General features: G+C 31.4%; 2 protein-coding genes and 1 pseudogene across 2 annotated transcripts; 2 read left to right on the forward strand and 1 right to left on the reverse strand.

The window, feature by feature from the left end:
• Nucleotides 1-807: 807 nt before the first annotated feature.
• On the reverse strand, nucleotides 808-2,113 carry DT1 (protein TERMINAL FLOWER 1-like). Its single transcript, NM_001252700.1, has 4 exons — nucleotides 1,922-2,113; nucleotides 1,645-1,706; nucleotides 1,121-1,161; nucleotides 808-1,025 (listed from the first exon to the last, which is right to left on the reverse strand). Exons 1-4 carry the CDS (start codon nucleotides 2,111-2,113, stop codon nucleotides 808-810), a joined length of 513 nt encoding a protein of 170 aa, NP_001239629.1.
• Nucleotides 2,114-12,785: 10,672 nt separating this feature from the next.
• Nucleotides 12,786-17,858, forward strand: LOC100818030 (uncharacterized; annotated as a pseudogene).
• An 808-nt stretch (nucleotides 17,859-18,666) lies between these two features.
• BZIP4 (bZIP transcription factor 4) lies at nucleotides 18,667-23,859 on the forward strand. Its single transcript, XM_003553547.5, has 5 exons — nucleotides 18,667-18,917; nucleotides 21,039-22,017; nucleotides 22,885-22,956; nucleotides 23,074-23,103; nucleotides 23,405-23,859. Exons 2-5 carry the CDS (start codon nucleotides 21,052-21,054, stop codon nucleotides 23,498-23,500), a joined length of 1,164 nt encoding a protein of 387 aa, XP_003553595.1. The 5' UTR covers nucleotides 18,667-18,917; nucleotides 21,039-21,051; the 3' UTR covers nucleotides 23,501-23,859.
• Nucleotides 23,860-24,585: the final 726 nt, after the last annotated feature.

Below are 24,585 nucleotides of genomic sequence, written 5' to 3' on the forward strand. Positions count from 1 at the left end.
TTCAACATAACGCCATTTTATTTCATAGCTTCTATGTTTAGGGCATTGGAACGATTACACCTGCATTTAAAGGAGTGCATATTAACAGTTTCCATACACACTAATCACATGTTATTTTAGCAGTGTGAATATATGCTGGAAATTTGGTGTAGAAATCACTGTTTCCTGAAGGGTCAATCCATCAAGTTAGCAAAAAGCAGATGTCATAAATATTATATAGACGAGCAAGCCTCGTATTACTGAAAGTGAAATGTTTCGCATCTTGAGGAAAAATAATCAACATGACAAGATCGAAAGTGTGTACAAGTCACTGATCATAAAGTCTCATATAGTAATTAATTAATAATACCATTTTTTCTGTCAAAAACGTAATTTAGTTGTGAAGAGATCGAAAAAAACCAATAGAGAGAAGGTACTGAGTGATCGAAACCGCAAGGAAAGAAGAAACGAAGCCAAACCCTAAACTATTAAAGGAAAAGAAACGACATGGCCTACCAAACCTCTTATTTCTTTATATATATATATATAAGATCACCTCATAGTAGTACCCACGAGGTAATAATAATACACGTAGTACACTTATACTACAGAACGTACACAACATCTGATGGAAAGTAAAACATAGCATACACACTAGTCAAACTAGAAAATGATTATCTTCCTTCTTTCTGCAAGTTATTTGAAGCCACATGTGAAGATCAACTTCCACTACTGAAACTCCTTGTACTTGTACCTTTTTATCGCTTTATTCAATACAATACTACTTTGGTTGTTGCAGTGGCAAAACCAGCAGCTACTTAGCTATAGCTAGCGTCTTCTTGCAGCCGTTTCCCTCTGTGCATTGAAGTAGACAGCAGCCACAGGGAGGCCAAGGTCGTTCTCTGCTGCGAATTTGCGTGTGTTGAAGTGGTCCCTTGAAGTGGGTGGAGTAACACACTGTCTACGCTTTTGCTTGAACAGGACAAACACAAACCTATGGATTCCAATATTAGGCTTTGGGACCTCATAGCTCACCAACTCTTTCCCTACATATTATTAGGAATATCATTTTTTGTCAGTGATCTCTCTCATGATCATCAAAGTAAGTTCCCATATATACACATTTTTCATATGAACCTACCAAATGTGGCATCTGTTGTGCCTGGAATATCTGTCACTATCCTGCAGCAAAAAGAATGTTTGCAACAAAATTATTGACTGTTAGATACCTATGAATGAATGAATGGTTACTGGTTGTTTGCCTTATATGTAGTTCTGTAATGTTTGTTTGAGACTTCGAGATTTATTCACCCTTTTAGATTGTTTTGATTTTAGGGTGGATGGGATTATGGTGGAACAAGCTACTTTTGCAGAATACAAAGGCATGTGTGTACCTTCTTCATGTGATGTAAGTATTTGTTATTACCTTCCTGGCTGTCCATAGTTTGATGTGATGAAAGGAATGCATATATCTTGCAAAACTTCAAACTTGATAATAAAATACACAGACATCTAACGTGAATATCAGATGGATAACCAGTACATAACTTTTAAAGAGGTTAAGTTATTAAGAGAAACCGGTATAACAATATATGTGGGGTGGGTGTGGTGTGTTATTTATGTAATAAATGACTACTTAAGTTAGTTAATTTTTATATTAAGTACCAGTGCAAGTGCTCTCTCAGATAAGGGTCACTAGGGCCAGGAACATCAGGGTCAGTCATGATCTGCACCGAAAAAGGGGGACATTTGCTTAATGATTCAGTATTTGTAAAGAAAACTCCAATAAAAGAGACATACCGTGTGACCATGATTACAGAAAATAACAAAGAAACACACTGGCAACAGCTTAAGTTTTTTCTCTTTTTTTTTCCCCAAAAAAATCTTGTTCTTTAAAGAAGAAAAGGAATAAGAAGAGAAGAGATAAAAGAAATATATATACCAGTGTAAAGAAGGACCTCATATCACCACCCTCAATCTCAACCTTGGGCTTGGTGTTGACAGTGGAAGGGAAGAGCTCATGGCCATTGTAAACTTGCTTCTTGTTGTAACTCACAGTCATTTTTGTGCTTGTGGTGAAAGAATCAAGAACTTCTCCTATGACTCTCCCCACTATTAGAGGCTCTAAAGGCATTTTTGCCATTGTAAGAGGAGGAACAAGGAAGAGGAGGAGCTAAGGAAGTGAGGAATACAAGTTGATGATCTTACTGAGGAAGAAGGGAGTGTGGGCTCCATATTTATAATGTCTTAAAAGTTTCTTTGAAGGTAGATCGAGTGTGTTTTGCCCCTCCTTTAAAATATGTTGCAATACATAATTTAGATTTAGCTAGAGAAAATACAAGTTCTATAGGAAAAACAAAAAATGAAAAAAGGCTAGAAATAAATCAAGTGCATCCGTGCAGGTCCTCCCACTACTACTAATATATTGTCTCTTAATTCGGCTCATCTCAACAATTGCCTTTGGGTCTGGGATGTTTGTGCTGAAATCACATTAGTCATGATATGTGACGAGTTATCCTTTCCACTTTTCCACTCTCTTTCTCTCTCCGCTGGTCATAAACACAGAATGGGGCCCTTGGAATCGGTTCTTAATTGATTGGCTGTACACCGGATGCATGGATATTTCTCATCCAATAAAGAATTTTTTTTATTCTATTAGCAACTCTTATTGTGTACTTTTTTTATTTATTTCTATCCCATCCTAGTTCTGAAAAAATTTGTAAAAAATATTTAAAAATATAAAATTTCCCAGTTTTTTCTCTCCCATCAGCTCGATCAGGTCAAAAAAAGCATCATGTGTAATCCTGTGTGTGTGGGTCCTCCCTCCCCTTTGCAAGTTGTCAAGCTTCTGCCGTTTTATTATTAAACTAAAAGCATAAAAGGCAAAAATTCTAGGAAATGCTTCGTTTCTTGAACACCCACATTTTAGCATTCTCTTTAGTATACTACTAGTACCATGGACGTGCAGAAATTTCTGTTGTATGCCTTGCGTAGAGAACCTTCCTTAATTGTTTGCACACACTATGCAAATTTCTGTTTGTGCGTGCGTGATTCTCCATTTTCCCTTAGCCATAGTCTTTCTTTTAATTTTGTTGGAAGATTCCTGATGAAGAGGGCATAATTAAAGGAACTCCACCACAAATTCTCAAGGCTAGACACGCCTATGGAGTATAAGCGTTTGAGTGCCTAAGAGGTCATTTCAGAATAAAAACTTAACTCTTAGATGCAGACCAAGTTCCAATATTGGTAAAAGAGGAAGGTGGACCTTCTTTATCAAGAAACCATTTTGCCCTCTTCATCTCTGCATGTGAAATTTTATGTTATTCAAGTTCTGTTTGCATTCTTTTGTTGGAGAAAAAGGGGTTGAGGTGTGTGTACATGCACATCCCGTGCTTAAAAGATCACAAATTCTAGTTCCAGAAAATAAAAAAGCCCTAATTGGTGGTGGCATAGTTTAATTAGTACGTATAATTAATTAAGCAGACATTCGTTATATTGATTTTTTTATATTATGATTTGAAAGTGGAATATATAGACCGTTTATTGCATAAATAAATTGCAGGTTGGTATCGTTTCACTGTGAAAATATAATATTATTTCAATTTGAGACTTAATTATTAATTATGTGGCATATGGAGATGATGATTTTAAAATTTGTTGGTCTGAAACTGTTAGTTGCTTATTTTGGTATAAGTTGATATTCATATTTCTAAATTTGGATATTTTAGGTTTTCTTTCCTAAACTTCCAATATCATTATAATTAAAATGCTAAGTTGCTCATGTTTATCTTTTAGTTCCTACTTTCTTCGTTTAACTTGATTAAAAGTTAGTGATGCCGATTAAGCATGGAATATTCGTTGGTCATATTGGTATTATATACAACATAATTTTTTTAAATATACTTTTTATATTTAGCTTAATTTTTATATACTGTTAGTATAAATTTTATATGTACCAAAAATGTATTTTTTTAAAGTAATTTTTTAAGATAATTTTTTAAAATAATTATTGTATAAAATTTAACAAATTTTCACTATATGATGTTTTATGATTAAACAACAGTATAAAAAATCCTTATATTATCAGTGTATTTCAATTAAATTTTCAAATAATATATGCATACATACAGAAAAAATAAAAAGAAAATTTTGAAGAAGTTAAATTAATTAACCCTCGTCTCTTTCTCTCATACATGCAAGTTTTGTGATTTTTTCTAAAAGTCATGTATTTTTTTGAAAATCTTCACATGATTTGATTTTTGTTTTTTTTGTATTTTGTTTATTTATGTATAACTATATAATTTAAAATTGTTTCTTAAAAAATTCAATAGAGTTGATCTAGTAGTGAGAGAATTGGATGATAATTTGCTTGAAGACATAGATTTGATCCTCATTAAATTGCCGAGTATGCAAAAAACAAAAAATTGCTTCCAAAACTCATTCATATTTTTACTCACATGACTAGGTTGTTACAGATTTTCAAACATATGATTAAATAAGAAATGTATTGAATGATATTTGTGTGTGCATGAGAGAGATAGTAAGAAATCATACCAAAAAACAATTTTGTAATAAAAATGGAAACCATAGTCTGATTTTTCAGGTTCAACTTCTTTATAATTTAAAGGGGGAAACGTCCAAAAAACTTATATCAAGTGACAACAAGTGTCTTAGGTCATCTTTAACTGTGATTCTTATAGGGTTCTTATAAATAAGAACTTGTTTTAATGAGTTTCTACTGTTTGGAACTTGTTCGGGTGACTGCCAAGTGTGGAGTAATTAGTTCTTATAAAATAAATTCTTATATGAATTGAGTTTTTAACATTAAAAAATTATTTTATTTATCAATCAACTGAAAATTATAAAGATGTGGGAAGGATTGGAAACATATTTTATGTATTTGAGAATTTTACTATTGAAATGAAAAATTTGTGAGAATTTTTAAATTTTATATGACGGCGTATAAGTCACTAAAAAAAAAAAAAGAACCTATGAATAGATTCTCCATCACATCACAGATGTTCTTAAAAACTGCACTTCATCATGCAATACAATAAACAAAAAAGAAATTATAAATTACACCCAGCAGCAGTTCAGCACCTTATATTAAATAATTTCATTAACTCTCCTTGTGAACCAACTTTTTGTAATTTTTTTCATTGGTTTTTCGGTTCTTTAAGTATGTTTTCTCCGAATCAATTTTGTTATGTATTAGAATTAGACACATGATTAGTTGACCCATTTTTCAGTTTGATTAGTAAGTCCGGTTCAGTTTTTTTTTTTTACATTATTTCTTAAACATAATATATATCTTTTAACTAAGAATGACTATGTAATTGGTAGATAAATTTGTTTGAATTATTATAAATTTTTTAGTTTAATTTCTACGACTATAAATAATAATATTTTTATTGGTTAATTTTTTTTTTTGCATGATGTACTTTTTATTTAATAAATTTTAATTATAATTTTTAACTTTTAATTAATAACTAATAACGTGTCAAAGATTATATTAGTAACCGTATTTTCATTTAACAAAAGGGAATCACAAGACATTGATGGACATTGGGTTCTTTGCCACTTGTCGCAATACTTCAGTGGATCTGGTAATGCCCTCTAACTGCAGTGCTATTGAGGCCGCAACACGAATTCATTTTGCAATTACTATCCTGACTTCTGAATCTGTAGATTTGGTGATTGGTAAGCAATCATATGCGTCACAATCCAGTCATCAACTTAGGCTTCAATTCTCTTTGGCTTTCTTGCTTGAATGCTAGTAAAATTAATTGGTTAGAATTCAGAACAATTCACATTTTAGGAATTAATGGTGTATGGTTTCATATGTTGTTCCTTCCACTATCGCGGGCGAAGCACATAAGGGTGGTTCATCAAGCTTATGTTTCTGCCACCTGTCCGTGATTCTTCTAACAGGAATCCTCCATATTTGAAAATAAAAGTTGCAATTTGCAAGATCTAAAACTGTGTTTGACAATGTTTTTAAACGAATATGAAAAATGGCTTTGTCTCTCCTCCAGATCTCAAGCTGGAAGCACGGAGTGTGATGGAAGGCTCCAGGAGCTCACTGTTTTTCTCCCCCTCTCTTTCTCCCTCCTCCACCTTCTTTTTATCTCCCGTGACTCTTTAGTTTTAACTTTCCTTCTTAATTAACAAAACTTTCTCTTTTGGGTTGGATAGTTTTCTTTTGCTCGTTTCATACCGCTTCATCTCAGTTCATGGTTCTCAATCACTCAAGTTAGTAAATCATTATGCAATTCACTTGAATCTTTCTCCAGTTCCTTTGCAATCTTCGGCAACACCGATTTGGGGGTTGTGATTTGTGGTTCTTGCATTTAAATGGAGATGATTAGAGAGAAAACATTCTGTTTTGTGGCGGATTTTAACTGTGAATAACCGCATATTATCAACAACATTAAATTTACCTTTAAGGACAGGATTACTGAACCTTTTAGTTAAGATAAAAAATTAAAATAATTATTTTAAAAGATAAAGAATCAAAATATAAAAAAATAAAAATAAAAACAAGAACTAAATAGATCATTTGATTTTATTGTCATATTAAATTTATTATAATGTATTAAAATGTTATATTAATTCATCTTTTTAAATATGTTAAGCATGTTTACATATATAAAGAGTCATTTAAGAGTATTGAATGATAAATTTATATGTTATTTAAAAGTCTTATTGTAAAATATGTTTTTATGTGAGATATGATGAATGTTAGGTTCAATAATAAAATTTGTATATATCATATAAATAAATTAGACTTATTCTCATTAAACGGCTAGTATACTTATTTTTATATTTATTTCAATGTTAAATTATTACAAAATAAATCCTTATAGGTTAGATCAAACATTTAAAAAAAAATACATAACAAAAAAACTTGTTAATTTATGTTATATATTTTTAACCAATATTGTACTCAAACCTAGTAAAACTTAACCTAACATATTTCCAACCCTAGATATAAAGAAGAGTTATAGTTCCTTCAATAAGCATAGCACTAATATGCTAATTGATTATTCTTCTAGTTATCCTATAAATTTAGGACATATTTATCTTTCAATCAATTAAATTAAATATTTTTCTTAATTTTAATAAGCATTGCTGGTCAACTTAACTAACTAACAAATTTTAGATAATTAATATAATTAAAATAGTCCATTACTACTATCATATAACTACTAATCCTAACACCCCATAGCAAGGTGATAAATGGCATAATGAATGATAATTTCTGCCAGAATCAAACGACATTTTCTTGTCTTATAGCACAATCTACTCTAGAATCCCAAAGATCTGCCTTTGGTTATCACGACTCTAAAATGGCTTGTGGCATCAAAATCTGGTTATGGAGTTGATTCCGCCAAGTCGTGGACCACAACATTCAAGTGCTTTGTGTTGAAACTCTTCAAATGTCGCTTCCAATATTTTTTGTAGAGCTTATGGAGGACATAATTGAAGGGACCCTAATTTGTCAGGGTCCAATTTGGACCAGGTCTATCCCACAAGATCTTACGAGATTAACCAACAAATCTCATATGAAGTTGTTTTGCTTCTTCGACATCGTACTGCACAAGGAACCATTTCTCCTCTGCTATTGGTTTTCTCTTCGGAAATGACAAATGTTGAATGCTCATGCAAGGTTGCAAACAAATCACATTTGCCAAGTAAGAAAGAGAAAAGAGAGGTTTTGGTGAAATTAGATTGTGGTTTTGTGGCTAGCTCTTTCGGATTCGACATGGTTTTGATGAAACCAAAATTAATTTGCATGTCTGAACGGAGAAGGGCTAAGAAAATGGTTTAAGGTTGAATTAGGTCAGTTGAAATCTAACGGCCCGGTTAGATTCAATCATCAGTCATAAGTTCCATTTCATTGCCAAAACCCTATATGCAGGTAAATTATCTATTTTGCCACAATTTAGCAAAAAGGGAAAAACATTCTTATCTTTTTTTCTTTGTATCAAACATTCTTATAATTGGACTTCATTTTGGGTGAATTTATCTGCAGATTTTTTTATGACTTGAGATTGATACATCCAGTATCTTTTGACCGAATTGTTTCAGGACGAGGCAATAATATTGATTCATATATATCCAATAGAACAGTAAAGAGACCTTGGATAAAGAAGAAGAGCAAGCTGATCAAGTATATGTATTCACGTCCAATATATTAAGGTCCAACTTCTACGTAGATTGGTGTTTTCTTTGGACCTATTGCCTTCGTTGGTACTTCACTGACTGATTTGTTTTATTCAACTTGTTTTTATAAACAAAATTTTATTGAAAAAAAGGAAGACAGAACCAGTACACATGATGATTTATTTATTCAAGTACTTATTAGGTTACTTGTCAATTGTCATTCTGTAGTAGTGTAGCTGTAGGATATACCAAAACTTCTACCTGCAGTTACCATCGATGTAGGATATATATTGGTCGCTAACAAACTAGGTGGGAAGTCATTGTTCTATTATTATAAGCACAATTTGGAAGACAACAATTTGTCTGTTTAGCATATGTAGGAGCCACTCTTTCTTTATTATTAATTTGAACATCCTTTGTGATGATTGCATTCACAATTCTGTCTTGTGGGAATGTAGCACCGTTATGTGCACATATGGAATAGCATGGAAATTATTGTTAAACAATGAGTTTAATAAATATGCACCGTGATCTAACAAAAATATCAATATCTAGGAGATGTTTGAAGTTACTATTTATCATCTAACTAATAATCTTTTTTTATTGTCTCAATCTATCTTGAGATAAAATGATATTTTTAATTAGAATTCAACATTCAAGTCAATCTCATACTTATATTAAATTATTCAAGTATTTTTTTTATGATGAACAAATCACTTATATCAATAACTTTTAATAATTAATTTTAAATATTAGTATATATATTATGAGTTAAGGTTAAGAGTAATGGCATTTACATATAATTATGTATAGTTTGATTTTTAATATTATGAATATTATGTTATTTTATAATATTATTTAATACAAAATTATCGCTAGTACAACTATAATTCAATCACAATTTGACCATTAAGTATTGAACTGGTATGCTTTTATTGATCCAGTTTTAAGAGACTTAGAGATCTCCTGATATTGTGAAGTATATCATTGGTATTTTTTTTTTTTTTTAACGAAAAACAAACAATTAATATAGGCATTCTAGGTCTTTATACATAATAGTATGATCTACATTATATACTAAAAAACAATTGTGTGCTGGTATAGAATTTCATATATTATAAATATTTGTTATCATATTGCTAAAAATAGACTCATAATATCTATATTAATATATACTTTAATCTTCACTAGACAAAAGTAATATTAAGTAATTATAATGCTTAACATTTTTTATTAATAAATGATATTTTTATTGTAGTGTTTAAATATACTTTTATTTTTTTTTACCAAATTTAAATATACTATTATATAACTTGATTAAATTTGTAAATGATTCTTTATAATAAATAGTTTAATACTGAACAACTTAGTCCCAGCAATATTGGTGGTGGAACTACATGAATTTAAAATTATATAATTTGTTTCAAAAAAACGATGAGATCGATTATGAATATTAATTCACACATAATAATTTAACTTATTACTTTTTACAGGTCGACATGATCGAAGTACTTGGCACGACAGGAAAATCGAATCTTAGTGAAATGATTGATCATGTATATAATCTAATCCTGCACTTGAAAAGAAGAAATTAGACAGGGAACATTTGTTAATTTCCTAGCAGTTTTGCTATGATGAAAACAATGAAGGCGGGATGAACACATAAAAGCCTTTTGTCCCATGAAGAGATTGTAATGCTATAAATGCCCGGTACCCTACATCTATTTTTCTTTATCAAAATAAGTTTGCTTGATATATAAATTTATTTTAATAGTTTATTTTTTATAACTTGAAATAATTTATGAAAAATAAATTAACTTATAAATTATTAGTTTTTCTTCTTTTTAATTGTATCTTTATTATTTTATTTGAAATTTTATTTTGTCCTTCTATTCAATTGAAATTATTTTTTATCTTATTAAATAAGATATGATTTATATTATGTTTTATAGTCATGCAAGTGAGAGACCTACATATTCAATTAAGTTTTTCTTGGACAAATAAAAAAATGAATGTTTAAGAAAAATTATAAAGAAAAAATATTTTTTTTATTTTTTGTTTTAAAATAATATTATTAATAAAGTATTTAAATGTAAAAAATGATTTTAAACAATATAGTTCATAAAGTTTGCTTTATTTTTTCAAAAAATGAAAAAATTAATTTACAATTTTTTTATAATACAAAATTTAAAAAGTTAATCCTTTTAAGATGATAAATTATTAGAAATAAAATTTAAATGTTAAAAATATTAGATATGTCTTTTTATGTCATTTAATATTTATTAGTTAATTTATCAACTATTTTTATCAAACACTTTAAATTAAAATTATATTCGATAAAACTAACTAAAAAATTAGCTTATTAAATTATAAATATTTAATAAAATTAACTGTTGAAGTAATTGAAAAGTGTAAAATAAGAAAAAATTATAATTTATTTAAAAATAATAACTAGAAAATTAGATAAATATATTGAGAAAACAAATAAAAGATAATATATAAAATTAGAAGTTAACGTTTTAAAAATATTACTTCAAGTAGGATTTTAGAAAACGATGAAATAATATTTTTTAAAACACTATAAATTAATAAAAAAAATTATTTACTAAACCGTAGGTTAATCAAATTTTTTAACTAATAAAAAAATTTAAAAATTAATTAAAATATCTTTTTGAACATAACGTAAATCAATTAGCTTTTAACTTTTCAACTTTTAATTTATAACTTATAAACTTTTAGTTAACTTAAGCTAATTTTACCAAATATAGGCCAACATCCAATTTCTCTATTTTAGTTTTTTAACCCAAATTTCTTAACCGTTAAACCCTCTATTCCTAGTTATTAACTTTAATCCCTTGAGCAAAATTAATTAGTAAAAATTATTAGGTGTAGGAAATTCACACAGATGCATACAATATAACATTATCCCTAGTCTCAAGAATCACAGGGTTATTGAATTGAAACAATTTAGACCCCAATTCCCAAATTAATTGCAAGATTAAGATTACGAATTAATTTCCCTAATAAGTGTCAACAGGGAAGCATAAACATAATTCAATAACTTAATCCACATAAAAACAAATAAGATTCAAAAAGAAAATCAATTAAAAATGGTTCAAAACTTAACCCTTAGGAAATTAAAAACTGATAGAAAGAGAAAAGAAAAGAAATCTATGAAAGAGAGGTTTTTACTATGAAACCATAGACCTTCAAGAATTGTTGTCACTTCCTTCAATCCTCAACGGCGGAAAATGATTTCCAAGTTCTTCCTCAGTTTCGATCCTTAGAGAAGTCAAACAATGTCCTAATGATATAATTTCTCCAAATAAATAACAAGTTTAAGCATTCTAGGCCGCAAAAACACATTGGACCAGCAAGAACATTAAAAAATTAGAGAGATACGTATGCCCTGACGAGTTGGGTTCCAAATTCCAATTAGCCTACGATGGACACTAGTTATATTGTGTTGGGTGCCGACCAATCTATCTTTCTTTGCACATTTTTGGATTTTTTCTTGTCTTTCTAGGCTTCTTTTGGATCCTTGCAAATCAGAAATTACTCATGTTAATTTACTTGAATGGTGTTATATTCTCTTGTTCTGGGGAGATATAAAGTTGATTAAATGATTAAGAAAAAAAAATCATATATTTGATTCCTTTTTATGACAAAAAATTAAAAAATTAATATTTGATGATATTTTTTTTTTATCTTACTCATGTTTCCCGCGTTAATAAACCCAAATAATTAAGTAAAATAATCTAATTTGTAATAAAAAATCTCAAGAAGAACATAAATCATATGAAATTTCTTATTATTAAATCATTTTCTCATTAGTTTCTTGTGAGCCAATCTAGTTAATCGCAAGTTCATTTTACGATAGTGAGAATGGATTGGCAATTTTTTAGTTAAAAAAAATAATAACCAACCTTACGACATTATATTTTTATTTAAGGGCAAGGTAATATCAATCACGTTTGTAAATCATGTGTTACTCTTATTAAAGAAACTATTTTTTTTCTTATTTTTCTCAAAATTCTAAAATATATTATTTTTTAAGAAAAAAAAATATTAATAACACTTAACTTTTATATGACAAAACCAAGTCCAAGACACCCCAATGGAGTGCCATCCTAAAGCACTACAAAACAACATTCTTCTAGCTAAAAAATATTATTTTTCTTATTTATTCAACTCGGTTACTCAACTCAACTTAATTAAGGTTGGGTTGCATTACTTAGCAAAAAAGAGTGAATCTAATCTAATTGAACACAATTGTACTTATTTCATTGGATTGGATCATAAATTAAATTCAACCCAGCTTAAATCACTTGTAAATTTCAATATAAATTCTTATTGAAGTTAGTAATCTTTCCTGACTTTTCAAGAAATAAGAAGTGTGTCTTTTCCTTATCAAAACTCAAAATAACCAAAAAAGAAAATACACTTACAGTAATTAATTACAATTTCAATTGTTAATTTTTTTAAATTAATAATTGTTATTGTACTGCCAAAATAAATTTAATACTGTAATTGTTATGGTATGGTATCTTCTAAAGTGCAGGAATAAAATCCCAGATTTTTTTCATGATGATATATAGACATGTGTATATATTTGTAAGTAGAGCTGTAACAAACTTTTTGCCCTTTTTCTTCATTCGACAAACTAGAGATAGGAGAATCGTTCCGTTCAGTTATACTACTACTACACAAGTGTGACAATAGTGTGTCCTTGTCCGTGTCTGAAGTTGAAACATTGTGTCGTGTTTGTCATTGTCTAAGAAAGAGGGAGAAATGGAGAGTGGAGTGAACAGAAGAAAAAAATTCTGCAGCATCAGCCCGTGCTCATACCAGGAACCAAAATAAAAGCACTTCAATTCATCTCCCTTCGGGTCCCACTTTTTCTGTTTCTTGAATGAAATGTGCATGTGCACTGCGTTTGGCATATTCCTCTGCCACAACCCTTTTGTTTCTGATTTATCAATGATATTCACTTGTCTTGATGGGACTTCCTCACCTTTCATTTTGTTCACACTAGTTTAGTTTGTTACCCAAGACAGTACTAAATTGAATAATTGATATTCTTATTCTTATTGAAATAATTTGTTTTTATTTTTTTAAATTTAACTTTGCATTCTCTTAGGAATTTTTGGAACAGTGCTGGCAGTGTTGTTCATTGGGTTTGTAGCATGGGGTTATCAAGCTATTCAACCTCCTGCTTCAAAGATATGTGGATCTCCTAATGGGTCCACTATAACAGCACCCAGAATCAAACTAAGAGATGGAAGGAATTTAGCATACAAAGAGCATGGTGTCCCAAAAGATGTAGCCAAGCATAAAATCATCTTTGTCCATGGTTTTGATGCTTGCAGGCATGATGCCTATGTTTCCAAAACACTATCACCTGTAATTGTTCTATATCTTTGAACTTTGTGTTATCTTAATTTGTAATGCTATTTTGCAGGATGTTGCTGAGAAATTAGGGGTCTACATTGTATCTTTTGATAGACCCGGGTATGGGGAAAGTGATCCTGATCCAATTCAAACACTGAAGAGCCTGGCATTAGATATAGAAGAACTTGCTGATAAATTGGGATTAGGGCCAAATTCTACGTAATAGGTTTTTCTTTGGGTGGCCAGGTTGTTTGGAGGTGCCTTATGTACATCCCTCACAGGTATGATGTATTCAGGTTAAATGTAATTCTGTTGGCTAAAAAAAGAGCATTCTTTGGTTTTTCTTCTTTTTTTGGCATGTAAATGTTTGCATCCTCTTGCTTGAATTTGTATTTTAGTGGTGTGACTTATGAGTGATACAAGATCTTTGTTCCTCTGCACTTATTATGCAGAATTTTGATCTAGGCTGTCTCCAAACAGAAATTTTGAATGAATATTAACTTTAGGTTTCCTTGGCCATTAGGCTAGTGCAAGTGTAAATATCCTAGGGTTGTGAAATTGGGTAGGGAAATTGTGCTTGTCTAAGATAACAAATCTAATTGGGAGCTCAATTAGCAAAGAATAGAAGAATCATATGAAACCTAGGCTTAAAATGTAGGGTTCTCAAGGACCATACATCTTGATGGATAGAATTTCTCGGAAATGAACTCTTCATATTGTATTCAAAGCTAGATATATAACATATATAGCACTTAATAGAACTGTTTTTGAGTATAAAAAAATTATCTTCCTGGATATTCGAGAGACCGAGACTCTGTCCACTCTCTTACCCTTTGTACGAATGAGAGGAGAAAATTTTGATATTTGAAATTAAAGAGAAAACTTGGAGAGAAGATTTTGAAAATTTGTTTCTAAAGAACAACTTTTCTCTTTATTTTCTTTTCAACTAAATAAGAGAAAAATTTTAAATTAATAATAAAAAAACTCCCCTAATCCTTCCTCAAATAACAAGATAACTCTCACTCTTAACGCCTTGTTTTTCTAATTATTCTAGCTCCCAGCTTATTAACTAACTCTTCAACTAAACAAGAGAAAATTTTAAATTAATAATTGTAATAAAAAAAAACTCCCCTAATCCTTCCTCAAATGACAAGATACCTCTCCCTCTCACCCGAACATGTCTTATTTCTCTAATTATTCAAGCTCCCAACTAACTACTAACTCCCTAGCTAACTGATTACTCCACCAACCAATGATGGATTGTGACGGATCCAAGACTCTAAATTAGGGAAACAATTTATTTTAAGAAAATAGAAATTAATAATAATTATTATCATACATACAAAGATAAGGATATAAATGTTAAAATCATAAAAAAACTAATATATTATACATATGGAGAAAATACAAAGTTTAACTTTCAAATCAAAATACTTGAATAAAAAAATAATAAACATACAAGAAGAATGAAAACTTGGGTCAATGGGTTCAAATATATAGAAATACAGGGTACAAAATACAAAACTCAAAACATTTACTTAAGTTTATATCAAAGTCAGGAGTATGTAGGTTTGCCACTGACCATGAAATTTTTTTTTAATGAAAGTAAGATATTCTTACGGTCCAAAATTATAAGACTAACTTTTGAGGGATAGAGATCATAAAAGTGAATTTTGTCTCTTCCAATGGAGTCTTCTACATATGCACGGCTAGGAAATCAAACTTCTGTCAGCTTAAAAAACTTAATTATCTAGCAATTATCTTAAACCTTGATGAGCATGGGATTACCTGTCAGTAATAGTAAGACTTTGAAAGTAGCTCACGCCTCAATTTTATAACCAGCCACTAACACAAATATAATAGCCCACCATTAGCATAACTCACAAACTGAGCCTATAAAAAACTAAAAGACCCAAACATAAAATTACTAAGATGACACTATAAAAATAGGAAATTTCTCACTTTAGGCCAGTTCAACTGTAGTCTGTACCATGTGAAACTATGATAATTATAGTTTGGTCCCCTCCTCCCTAATTTCCTGGGCATCATTTTTGCATCAGTTAGATGGAATTGTCAATCCTTATCTTTATCTCTTTATTACATTGATAAAAAAATTTCAATGCCGACAGACTGGCAAGTGCAGTGCTCATAGCCCCAGTTCTCAACTACTGGTGGGCTGGTCTTCCTGCAAACTTAACTACTGAAGTTTTCTACCAACAAAAACTTCAAGACCAGTGGACAGTTTGTGTTGCTCACTACATACCATGGCTAACTTACTGTTGGAACACTCAAAGATGGTTCCCAGCTTCTAGTTTAATTGCTGACAGTATAGATCTTCTATCCCTTCAGGACAAAGAACTTTTGCCTAAGAGGTCTGATCGAAAGAATCATGTGGTATGTATCTGGATTATAGAGTGGAAGTCAAGTAACTTCATAATTTATATTTGTTGTTGGTTATATTCATACCAATTGATTTTGATATTTGTTGGTGACTGTTGTGCCTAAAGTCAGAACTGTTTAATACGGTTGTAAATGTGTCTTAACTTCTTAGCAGTATAAACAGCTTTAACAGAAATAGTTAGTTAGTTGGTTGAATTAGTTAGCTTTTCAGTTGTAACAGAATTCACGTAGCAGATGTATATAAGCTTCACCATTAATGAATGAAGGCTGAGAGCTGTAGCTGATCATTTTTTAATTCATAGTTACAAACTTTCCTCTAAATGCTGTCATATTCATTTTAATTTAACTGTTTAATACTGCATGTGAAGGACTGCATCTGTCGAAGTCAGTTGTGAACAATTATATCTACTTGTCACGTTTGAGTTTGTAGTTCTTTGTAATCTTTTTTTCTCTATAGAACTGCTCAAACCAATACCAGTCATAAATTTGTAAATTGACAACTATTACAGTTTGTCTGTACTCTCTAGTTACCAATGGCTATTAATAAAAGTATTAAAAGACATCTTGTACACAAAATACATTGATTACATCCAAACCTTATTCCAATAGGTGGGATCAATTACATGGATTAATGGTTACCGTTGGGCTCAACAAAAGCAAAATTTTCACTCTAACCATAATTATCATTTAGAGCAACTGAGCAGGGTCTAGTATCATACACACTACTCAAATTTAGTATTTACTCATTTTTTACCATCAACTAAGATTATATCATTTGCAATACTAGACTAGAGTATTTAAACTATTAACACTCGTGCATTTTATTAGTATCAATTTAGGAGTAGATGCCATACCAGAAACACATAGCATCCGTGCAGAAGCACCATGGAATATGTATGGAGTGTCACTTAGTGTATGAAATCTGTTTACAAGATTTGTCTTTAGAAGCAGAACAATCGATTGCAAAGCAAACAAAATTTTTGTAGTAAATGTTTAAAACATTTGTTTAGGCTATAGGCCTTTGGTGCATTAGTGCATTGCACTTGTGAGTCCTTCATTCTCTCTATCTCTCTTTCAAATTTCTAGTGCATCTTAATTTAAAGTTTTAGATAACTGCCTCTATGACTTGTGTGCTTGGCATAGGTGTTAAATCTATCTTCACCGTTATCATGTATGTTAGTTAATTACCTTATTTTTATTCCCTTGGGTAGACTGCTGCTTGATGTTTCTTGATTTTATGAATCCTTTATATAAAGAAGAGTTGTTTCCCAACTTATGATGGATCACTAGTAATAAATTGATGATTCTTTTTTTGGTACATAGCAATAAATTGATATGTAGAAATTCTTTTAACATTAGGGGCGTGAAATAATTTTTTATGCACATTAATGATTATTATTATTGATACCATGCACATAGTTTTTTTACTGGATCATGTTTGGTTAGTTTCTCCTATTGGTAATTGAGATGTGGCTGATATATTGTCCTATGATTCCACAGGCTCAGGTAAGACAGCAAGGAGAACATGAAACTGTCCACCGAGACTAAATTCTTGCATTTGATATAGCTGGGAATCTAGTCCATTGGATCTTGAAAATCCATTTCCAAGTAATTAAGGTTCGGTCCATATTTGGCAAGGAGATGAAGATTTGATAGTGCCTGCTAAAGTGCAACGATACATTGCACAAAAGCTTCCGTGGATTCAGTATCATGAGCTTCAAGGTGCTGACCACTTGTTCCCTCATGTTGATGGTATGAGTGATACTATCATTATGTCACTTTTAAGTGGGAATTAAGTTAATTTCTCTATGGCATCAGTTATCTATCTAGGACATTGATTGTTACTATTAGTCCACGTAATCGCATCAAAATTTTGATTTGCGGGAAGAAGAATCACATTGCACACTAGTGCGATTTGTTTCGATGATTCATAAATATTTCAATTCTAAGTTGAATAAAATTGTTCTTAAGAAAGATGATTTTTAATAACTTTACCAAAATAATTGATTGTGGGAATGGACCATGTCTCAGATATCCATATACCTATCGTATTCTTTTTAATATCGTATCTGTATTTTTTTAATATTAAAATAAAACGAAAACATAGTGAGTCTAGCATAAAATATAGTAAAACATAAACCTTAATTATGTTTTTTCATACCGATAATATTTTTCCTATATATATTACTACTTAAAAAATATTTTTTTATTTTACTAACAAATATTTTTAAAATTTTATTTTTAGTATTTATGGTACTATTTGTCTATCAAACAAGTTAACAAAATATTACATTATCCGTTAAATAATAATATGATAAGTTAACAAAATGTCACTTAATAAACTCCGAATAATAACATATATCAAAAGTAATTTTTTAAAAAAATTAATAAAATAAAAAAATTGTTATACACAATAAATTAAAAAAGTATATTACGGGACTTAAAAACATTTTTAAGCGAAAACATAATGAGGTGTAAGAATAATTTCTTACGTGAAAATAGTGTAATAAATGGTGCGTAAATAATGATATTGTAAGATTTAAAAACAGAAGAATGAATACGTGTGGAGCTCAAGAGATACGCTGCACTAAAACAAGGCTACACATGCGACACCTGTCCTATACGTGGCGACTTTGTGATCAAATCGGGAAAAAATTTCTGTCTATTGCGGCATTAATTTGACAATTTTACTTTTTAATTAATTATTTAATCCCTTGTTTTGTGGGGTAACCTTAGCCGGAATGAATCATATAGACGAAGATGGTCCTTAGTTGCAGGGCAGTGTGCCTTATATGTACTGTACCTCTTTATTAATTTGCGTTTGCATGTTCTAAACAAATTTGAACTCGCGCGGTGGCTGCTCAAATTCAACAGACACATCCATCTCATCCTCACCTCAGTATCATAAGAATAATAAGCACTTGTCACTGTTACAAAAGGAACTTCATTTACCAGCTTCGCTTTCGAATTTCAATTTCCAGGTATTTATTTTCCTACACTTTGTTGTGTAATCAGCCATACTTGTCGATCGTATATTGTTCATTTCCGTTTTGGTTGTAACAATTTATATAACATTTTTACAACACTATTCTTTTTTTTCTTTCCATCACATCAAACTTTTTTCTTATATATCTTGATTCATGCTAGCTTGTTATAGTTTATGTTTTTTTTTTCTATCCTTTTTTCAGTCCTTAGTTTATCATGTTGTGTGTATGAATTTGGACCACTAAGTCATTTCCACCCAAGGAGGAAAGATTCCAAACATTAAACTTTCGACCCACCGAGTATTCCTAGTTAAATGTCTACTTGTTCTTCAACGGATTAGATTTTTAGACGTTTCATCCCAAAATTTTATACTATTTATTTTCAAGGCACTCGAGTAAAGAAAGAAAAAAAAATCGCAATCGGCTCAAGTTAATTATGCTCGAACAAAGCTATAGGAAACTTAATTAGAAGTGGAAAATAACTATTTAAAAAGACCAATTTAATCATTGATCTTTGAAAGAAAGAAAAAATGCTTCTCCGAACCAAACCGAAAAGTAAAGTTAAACCTAAACCTACCTCTTTATTTTGGCGCAATATTAGTTGTAGTATTTTATTTTATTTTATTTTATATATATATAGCTCTGCAGCGTGAAGTTTCCATGCCTACTGCACCTTCCGGTATGTGTTGCGAATAAAACCAAACCAATAATTGCTTCGTTTTTACAGACCGACGATGGTGCAGTTTTCAACTTTCTTCAGTGTTGGTGCTGATATATAAAATGCTGGATTTTTTACGTGAAATTCAGTGGAATAAGAATAATTAAACATTTGGATAATATTAAATAATGTAGTAGACTATGAAAAGCATCTAGTTCCACCAAAAGGCGAGAAAATTGAACTGATTCGGAACGGAGGTCCACCAACCCCCACGTGAAATAACTTACTCACCAACTGCTGTATTGAAAATATAAGTTATAGATCCGCTGGAGTTTGGCCCGGTGGAAACGTGCTAGGTTCACAACTCTTGAGAGTCTGTACAAACTAAGATATTTCACAAGGAGGTCAGAGTGTGTGTACAGGAGGTCTTTGGCTTGATTCATGCAGGAACAAAAATAATTAGAGCTATTTAAATTTTAGAAGTACTTACAAGGATAATTAGTATATTTGGATTTTGAACACTCAAAATCTTATTTTACATATAGAGAGAGAAAAGAGAAAACAAAATAGGATAAATATATTTGGAACCTAAATATCTATTTTACACCTAGGAAAGAATAAGAAAAGAGAGAAAAATATACGTATGATGAGTGATATAATGTGATAGAATAAAATGTAAGTAAACAAATATTGATGGAATCATGGAATGTTCAAATACAATTGTCCCCAAGGTTGACGCAGTTTAACTTAAGGAAAATTAATATTTGACCACCCAAAAATGATTAGTGATATCTAAAGAGGGAAAAAAAAAAGTTAGATAAAGAGAAAAATACTTATTAGTTAATAGGTGTTATTTATTTTGGTGTATAATAGTCTCAATGAAGATTGAATCTAAAACCTTACATAATATTTCAACTTATCATTAGGAGGTCGAATCAAATCTAAAATCTTACATACTATTTCAACTTATCATCAGGAGGCCGATCCTAATGGTTTTAGTTAGTGGGTGTTATGATGTACTGCAATGACAATAAGATAGATAAAAAAAAAGTACTTCCTTTGTCCTTAAGATATAATTAACTAATTTAAACTTATTAAGAAAGTTAATTAATTTAGTTGTTAGCATTAAATTTATCTATAATTATAATATTTTTATAAATTTATCGTTGATTTTATTTGGAATTTACTCATCTTCTCCTATCTCCTTAGGAGAGAGAAAAGGACAAGGTTTTTGAGTAAAAAATAATTAAGGTACAAGATAATAAAATAAAATCTTATTATAAGGAATAAAATATTTTATTGATTATGTCTAGTACATAAGTGGGAGGAAGCATTAATTAGGAGTCTGAAAGAAAAGACAAGTGCAAATATCATTCTTCCTTAGCTTATTATTAAAGCATTATTTATTTTTATATCTCTCTTATATTAGTACTGTATTTCTTTCTTATCACCTCTTCTAGGAAGAAGAAAAAGATGGTGATTGAGGAGGGCGAGATGAAGTCCCAAGGTGAGGTGGAATCATGGCTCCAGCAAGAAGCGAAGAAGAACCACCATTCTCCATTATTCTCATCTTCTTCATATCTGGGAAGACAAACATCATCGATATACTCTCTCACACTGGACGAGTTCCAGCACAGTCTATGCGAGAGCGGCAAGAACTTCGGCTCCATGAACATGGACGAGTTCCTCAGCAGCATCTGGAACGCTGAAGAGAACAGCCAAGCCATCACCAACAACAACGTCCCTCTGTCGTCGACCCTAACAATATTAAGGAAACAGCCAAGCCTCCCTCGCCAACCCTCACTGTCCCTCCCTGCTCCTCTTTGTAGGAAAACCGTTGACGAGGTTTGGTCCCAGATTCAAAAAGAACAAAACAAGAACAACAACATTAGCAATGTTCTTAATGATAATACCGAGTCTGCCCCTCGCCAACCCACTTTTGGTGAGATGACTTTGGAGGATTTTTTGGTTAAGGCCGGTGTAGTTCGGGAAACAACGTGTGCACCGCCACTACCGGTGTCTCACTCTCATCAGCCGCATTACGCGAATAATAACAACAACGTTGCAATGGCTCCTTCTTTTGTTGGTAGGCATGTTGGTGCAGTGAGTAACGTGGTTGCACCGGGTTATCAACAAGTTGTTGGGGAGGCTTCTGGTGGGTATGGTAAGAGGGATCATAATGGTGGTGGGTATCATTGTTTTGGAGGTGGTGGTGGTGGGTATGGGGTGGGGCCCACAATGGGAATGGGTGGGCCTGTGAGTCCGGCTAATTCGTCTGATGGGATAGGGAATGATGGAGGGCAGTTTGGGCTTGACATGGGGGGTTTGAGAGGGAGAAAGAGGGTGGTGGATGGTCCTGTGGAAAAGGTGGTGGAGAGAAGGCAGAGGAGGATGATCAAGAATAGAGAGTCAGCTGCCAGATCTAGAGCCAGAAAACAGGTGCATTTGCATGCATGCCTCATTTTAATTATCGACCAATGCAATGCCTACATATATATCCTGTTGATAATCATCTTGATTTATATCATGAAATATTCATGCTGGCTTCTTGCCTAGAAATGTTGTATAAAGCCAATGAACTCAATTTGACTTAACTAAGGATAATTGATAGTATGTGTGTACTAAACACAACATTAGTTTAAGAAGAATCTGTCCTTAGACCTTTCCGCTTTGAAGTACATGTTTGCTATTGATGCATTAGGATCGATAGTTTTCATTAATATAGTTTTTTCCCCTTGAAATTATGTTAACTAGGATTGGCTTTTCTTTTCCAGAAATTATAGGGGGTTGACAGGTTTCAAAGCACCAGCAGGCTATCAGCTACTAATAAAATACCAATTAATTAATTTTTTACTTAGCTTAGATTTAAAGATGTAAATAAAATATACATCAAAATGGACCGCGTAGCTGCTATAGCTTATGAGACTCAAAGTGTTATTCACTTCTTGCATTGCGTAGAGTTGATGTGGTATGGTATATAGTGTGTGTGTGTGTATTGCTGAAGCAGATGATCAGGGTTAAGCAATTATTAATTGGGAGAAATGTTACCCGGAAGTAGATAAAACATACACTAGTTTAGGTTAGTAGGGACTCAATTTCAAGGACTTTATCATGTTCTTTGAGATGTGAATCTAGACAAAAGGAGCACTGGAATTACACCAAACCAAAATTTAAAATTTTGAAGTACCACAAATTAATTAATAGATTTTTTTTTATGGAATATTTTCGTAGATATTTGAGGAAGGATTGCTATTAAGCTTTCTTTGCGGAACCTTATTCGTTTTTTTTTTTTTTTGGGCTTGGCAGGCATACACAGTGGAATTAGAAGCAGAACTAAACCAGTTAAGAGAAGAGAACTCCCAACTGAAACAGGCGCTGGTACTGCCAAATAACATGAACTTCTGCAGGATGTTGAAAGTTTCCCTCTGTTGCTGTTATATGTATTAGTGTTAGTAATTCAATCATACTGACTAGGATCTTGCTTTTATTCTTCAGGCCGAGCTCGAGAGGGGAAGAAAACAACAGGTAACCACTACCCAATAATGATCTAATTAAATTCTTGTTTGAAGTTCATATCAAGGGTACACAAGATTTGGTGTAGCATTGTCCTTTCATGTTCCATTACAATAATTAAAACCCAGTATGAGAACTGTTCAATATCTATGCAGCTTTGGCTACACTCAATTTAAGACACAACAAAACTCACACTTGCTCTAAGGAAATTTGTCTTATGATATTTTCATGACACCACCCCTACTTTCCCTTTCTTAGCAACAAATAACTTAAAACTACATCTGAATTAGTATCTTGTGATCACCTTGTGCAGTGTTTTGAGGAAGTGAACGTTAGTGTTAAAACCAAAGCTCAGAAAGCAAAAGAGAAACTGAGAGCTTTGAGAAGGAACATGAGTTGTCCTTTGTGAAGAAACTGCACGGTAATGGTAGCAGTGAAATACTTGGATTTTAGTACGCACAACAAGAGTTTGTTGTGATGCATCTACTACTTGTGTGGCTAAACGAAGAAATAGTCATGACACAAATCAAGAGGGGAGAAGAAAACTAAAGAACTACTCAAGTCAAAGCCGGTTGAAGAAACAGAGAAACAAAAGGTCGGAGTTATGAAATTTAATTATAAAGCCAAGCTGCAAGAGTCCTCAAGTTCAAGATCAACGAAGGATTAGATCATCCAATTTGGAAACTTCTTTATCATATGATAACTAGTTACTCAAATGTACAACATAGTTATTGTATTGTTGATGACATTTCATCTTGTTTACGCTTACCAGTTACCACACCCTTGTTTAGTTACTGATTTGATCGTTGGTCGGCACTATTGCCAGATATAAGTAATTAATTACCAGAATCAATCTAATTATTTATGAAACAATACGTTAATTTTTGTTAATCGCCAGCCTTTTTTTTTTCTTTCATCCATTGTAAAAGTTGAAAACCTGAAACTGGAAACAATGTACTCACATAAATTTATTTGTATGGTTACATATTCGTGGATTGAGATCCAAATGCATTCAATGAAAGGAACCGGAGTGGAGATTGAAGAGGTGAAGAAGGTTCGCTATTTTAAGGCATGGTGCTTGTGGACATAAACAAGCATAGTTGACCCAACACTACACACAGCAATAGTTTTGAAAAACTGGAAACCCTTATTATTGGATTGGATGACCAAGATACTTTCCAAAAATCAAAATTCTTGATCAATGGAGAAACAATATCATCATTTTTGTTCAATAAGATACCAAAGTGGATAATTAACTCATTCCATACTAAAAAGAATCACAGAAAATTTTTTGATAACACAGATTTCTATTTTTTAATGATATTCCACGATCCAAACAATTGACTGGCGTGAAACAGCAAAATTTGAAATGTTCCAACAAGATTTGTTGTGCCATGTTTTTAATGAGTGTTGATTTCTTTAATATGAACAGGTTAATCATCTATGTCCTCCTATCAAGAAGGTCCAGACCAGTTACTTGAGCAGGGTGTATTC

The sequence above is a fragment of the Glycine max genome, chromosome 19, assembly GCF_000004515.6.
Source record: "Glycine max cultivar Williams 82 chromosome 19, Glycine_max_v4.0, whole genome shotgun sequence".
NCBI classification, from domain to species: domain Eukaryota; kingdom Viridiplantae; phylum Streptophyta; class Magnoliopsida; order Fabales; family Fabaceae; genus Glycine; species Glycine max.

Coding starts and splice junctions, on each gene's coding strand:
- BZIP4 (XM_003553547.5), top strand. CDS start 21,052: ATGGTGATTGAGGAGGGCGAGATGAAGTCCCAAGGTGAGGTGGAATCA. Junction 22,957..23,073: donor CCCAACTGAAACAGGCGCTG/GTACTGCCAAAT, acceptor TTTATTCTTCAG/GCCGAGCTCGAGAGGGGAAG. Junction 23,104..23,404: donor AGAGGGGAAGAAAACAACAG/GTAACCACTACC, acceptor CACCTTGTGCAG/TGTTTTGAGGAAGTGAACGT.
- DT1 (NM_001252700.1), bottom strand. CDS start 2,113: ATGCCTTTAGAGCCTCTAATAGTGGGGAGAGTCATAGGAGAAGTTCTT. Junction 1,707..1,921: donor TGAGGTCCTTCTTTACACTG/GTATATATATTT, acceptor TTTTCGGTGCAG/ATCATGACTGACCCTGATGT. Junction 1,162..1,644: donor CTGAGAGAGCACTTGCACTG/GTACTTAATATA, acceptor TTTTTGCTGCAG/GATAGTGACAGATATTCCAG.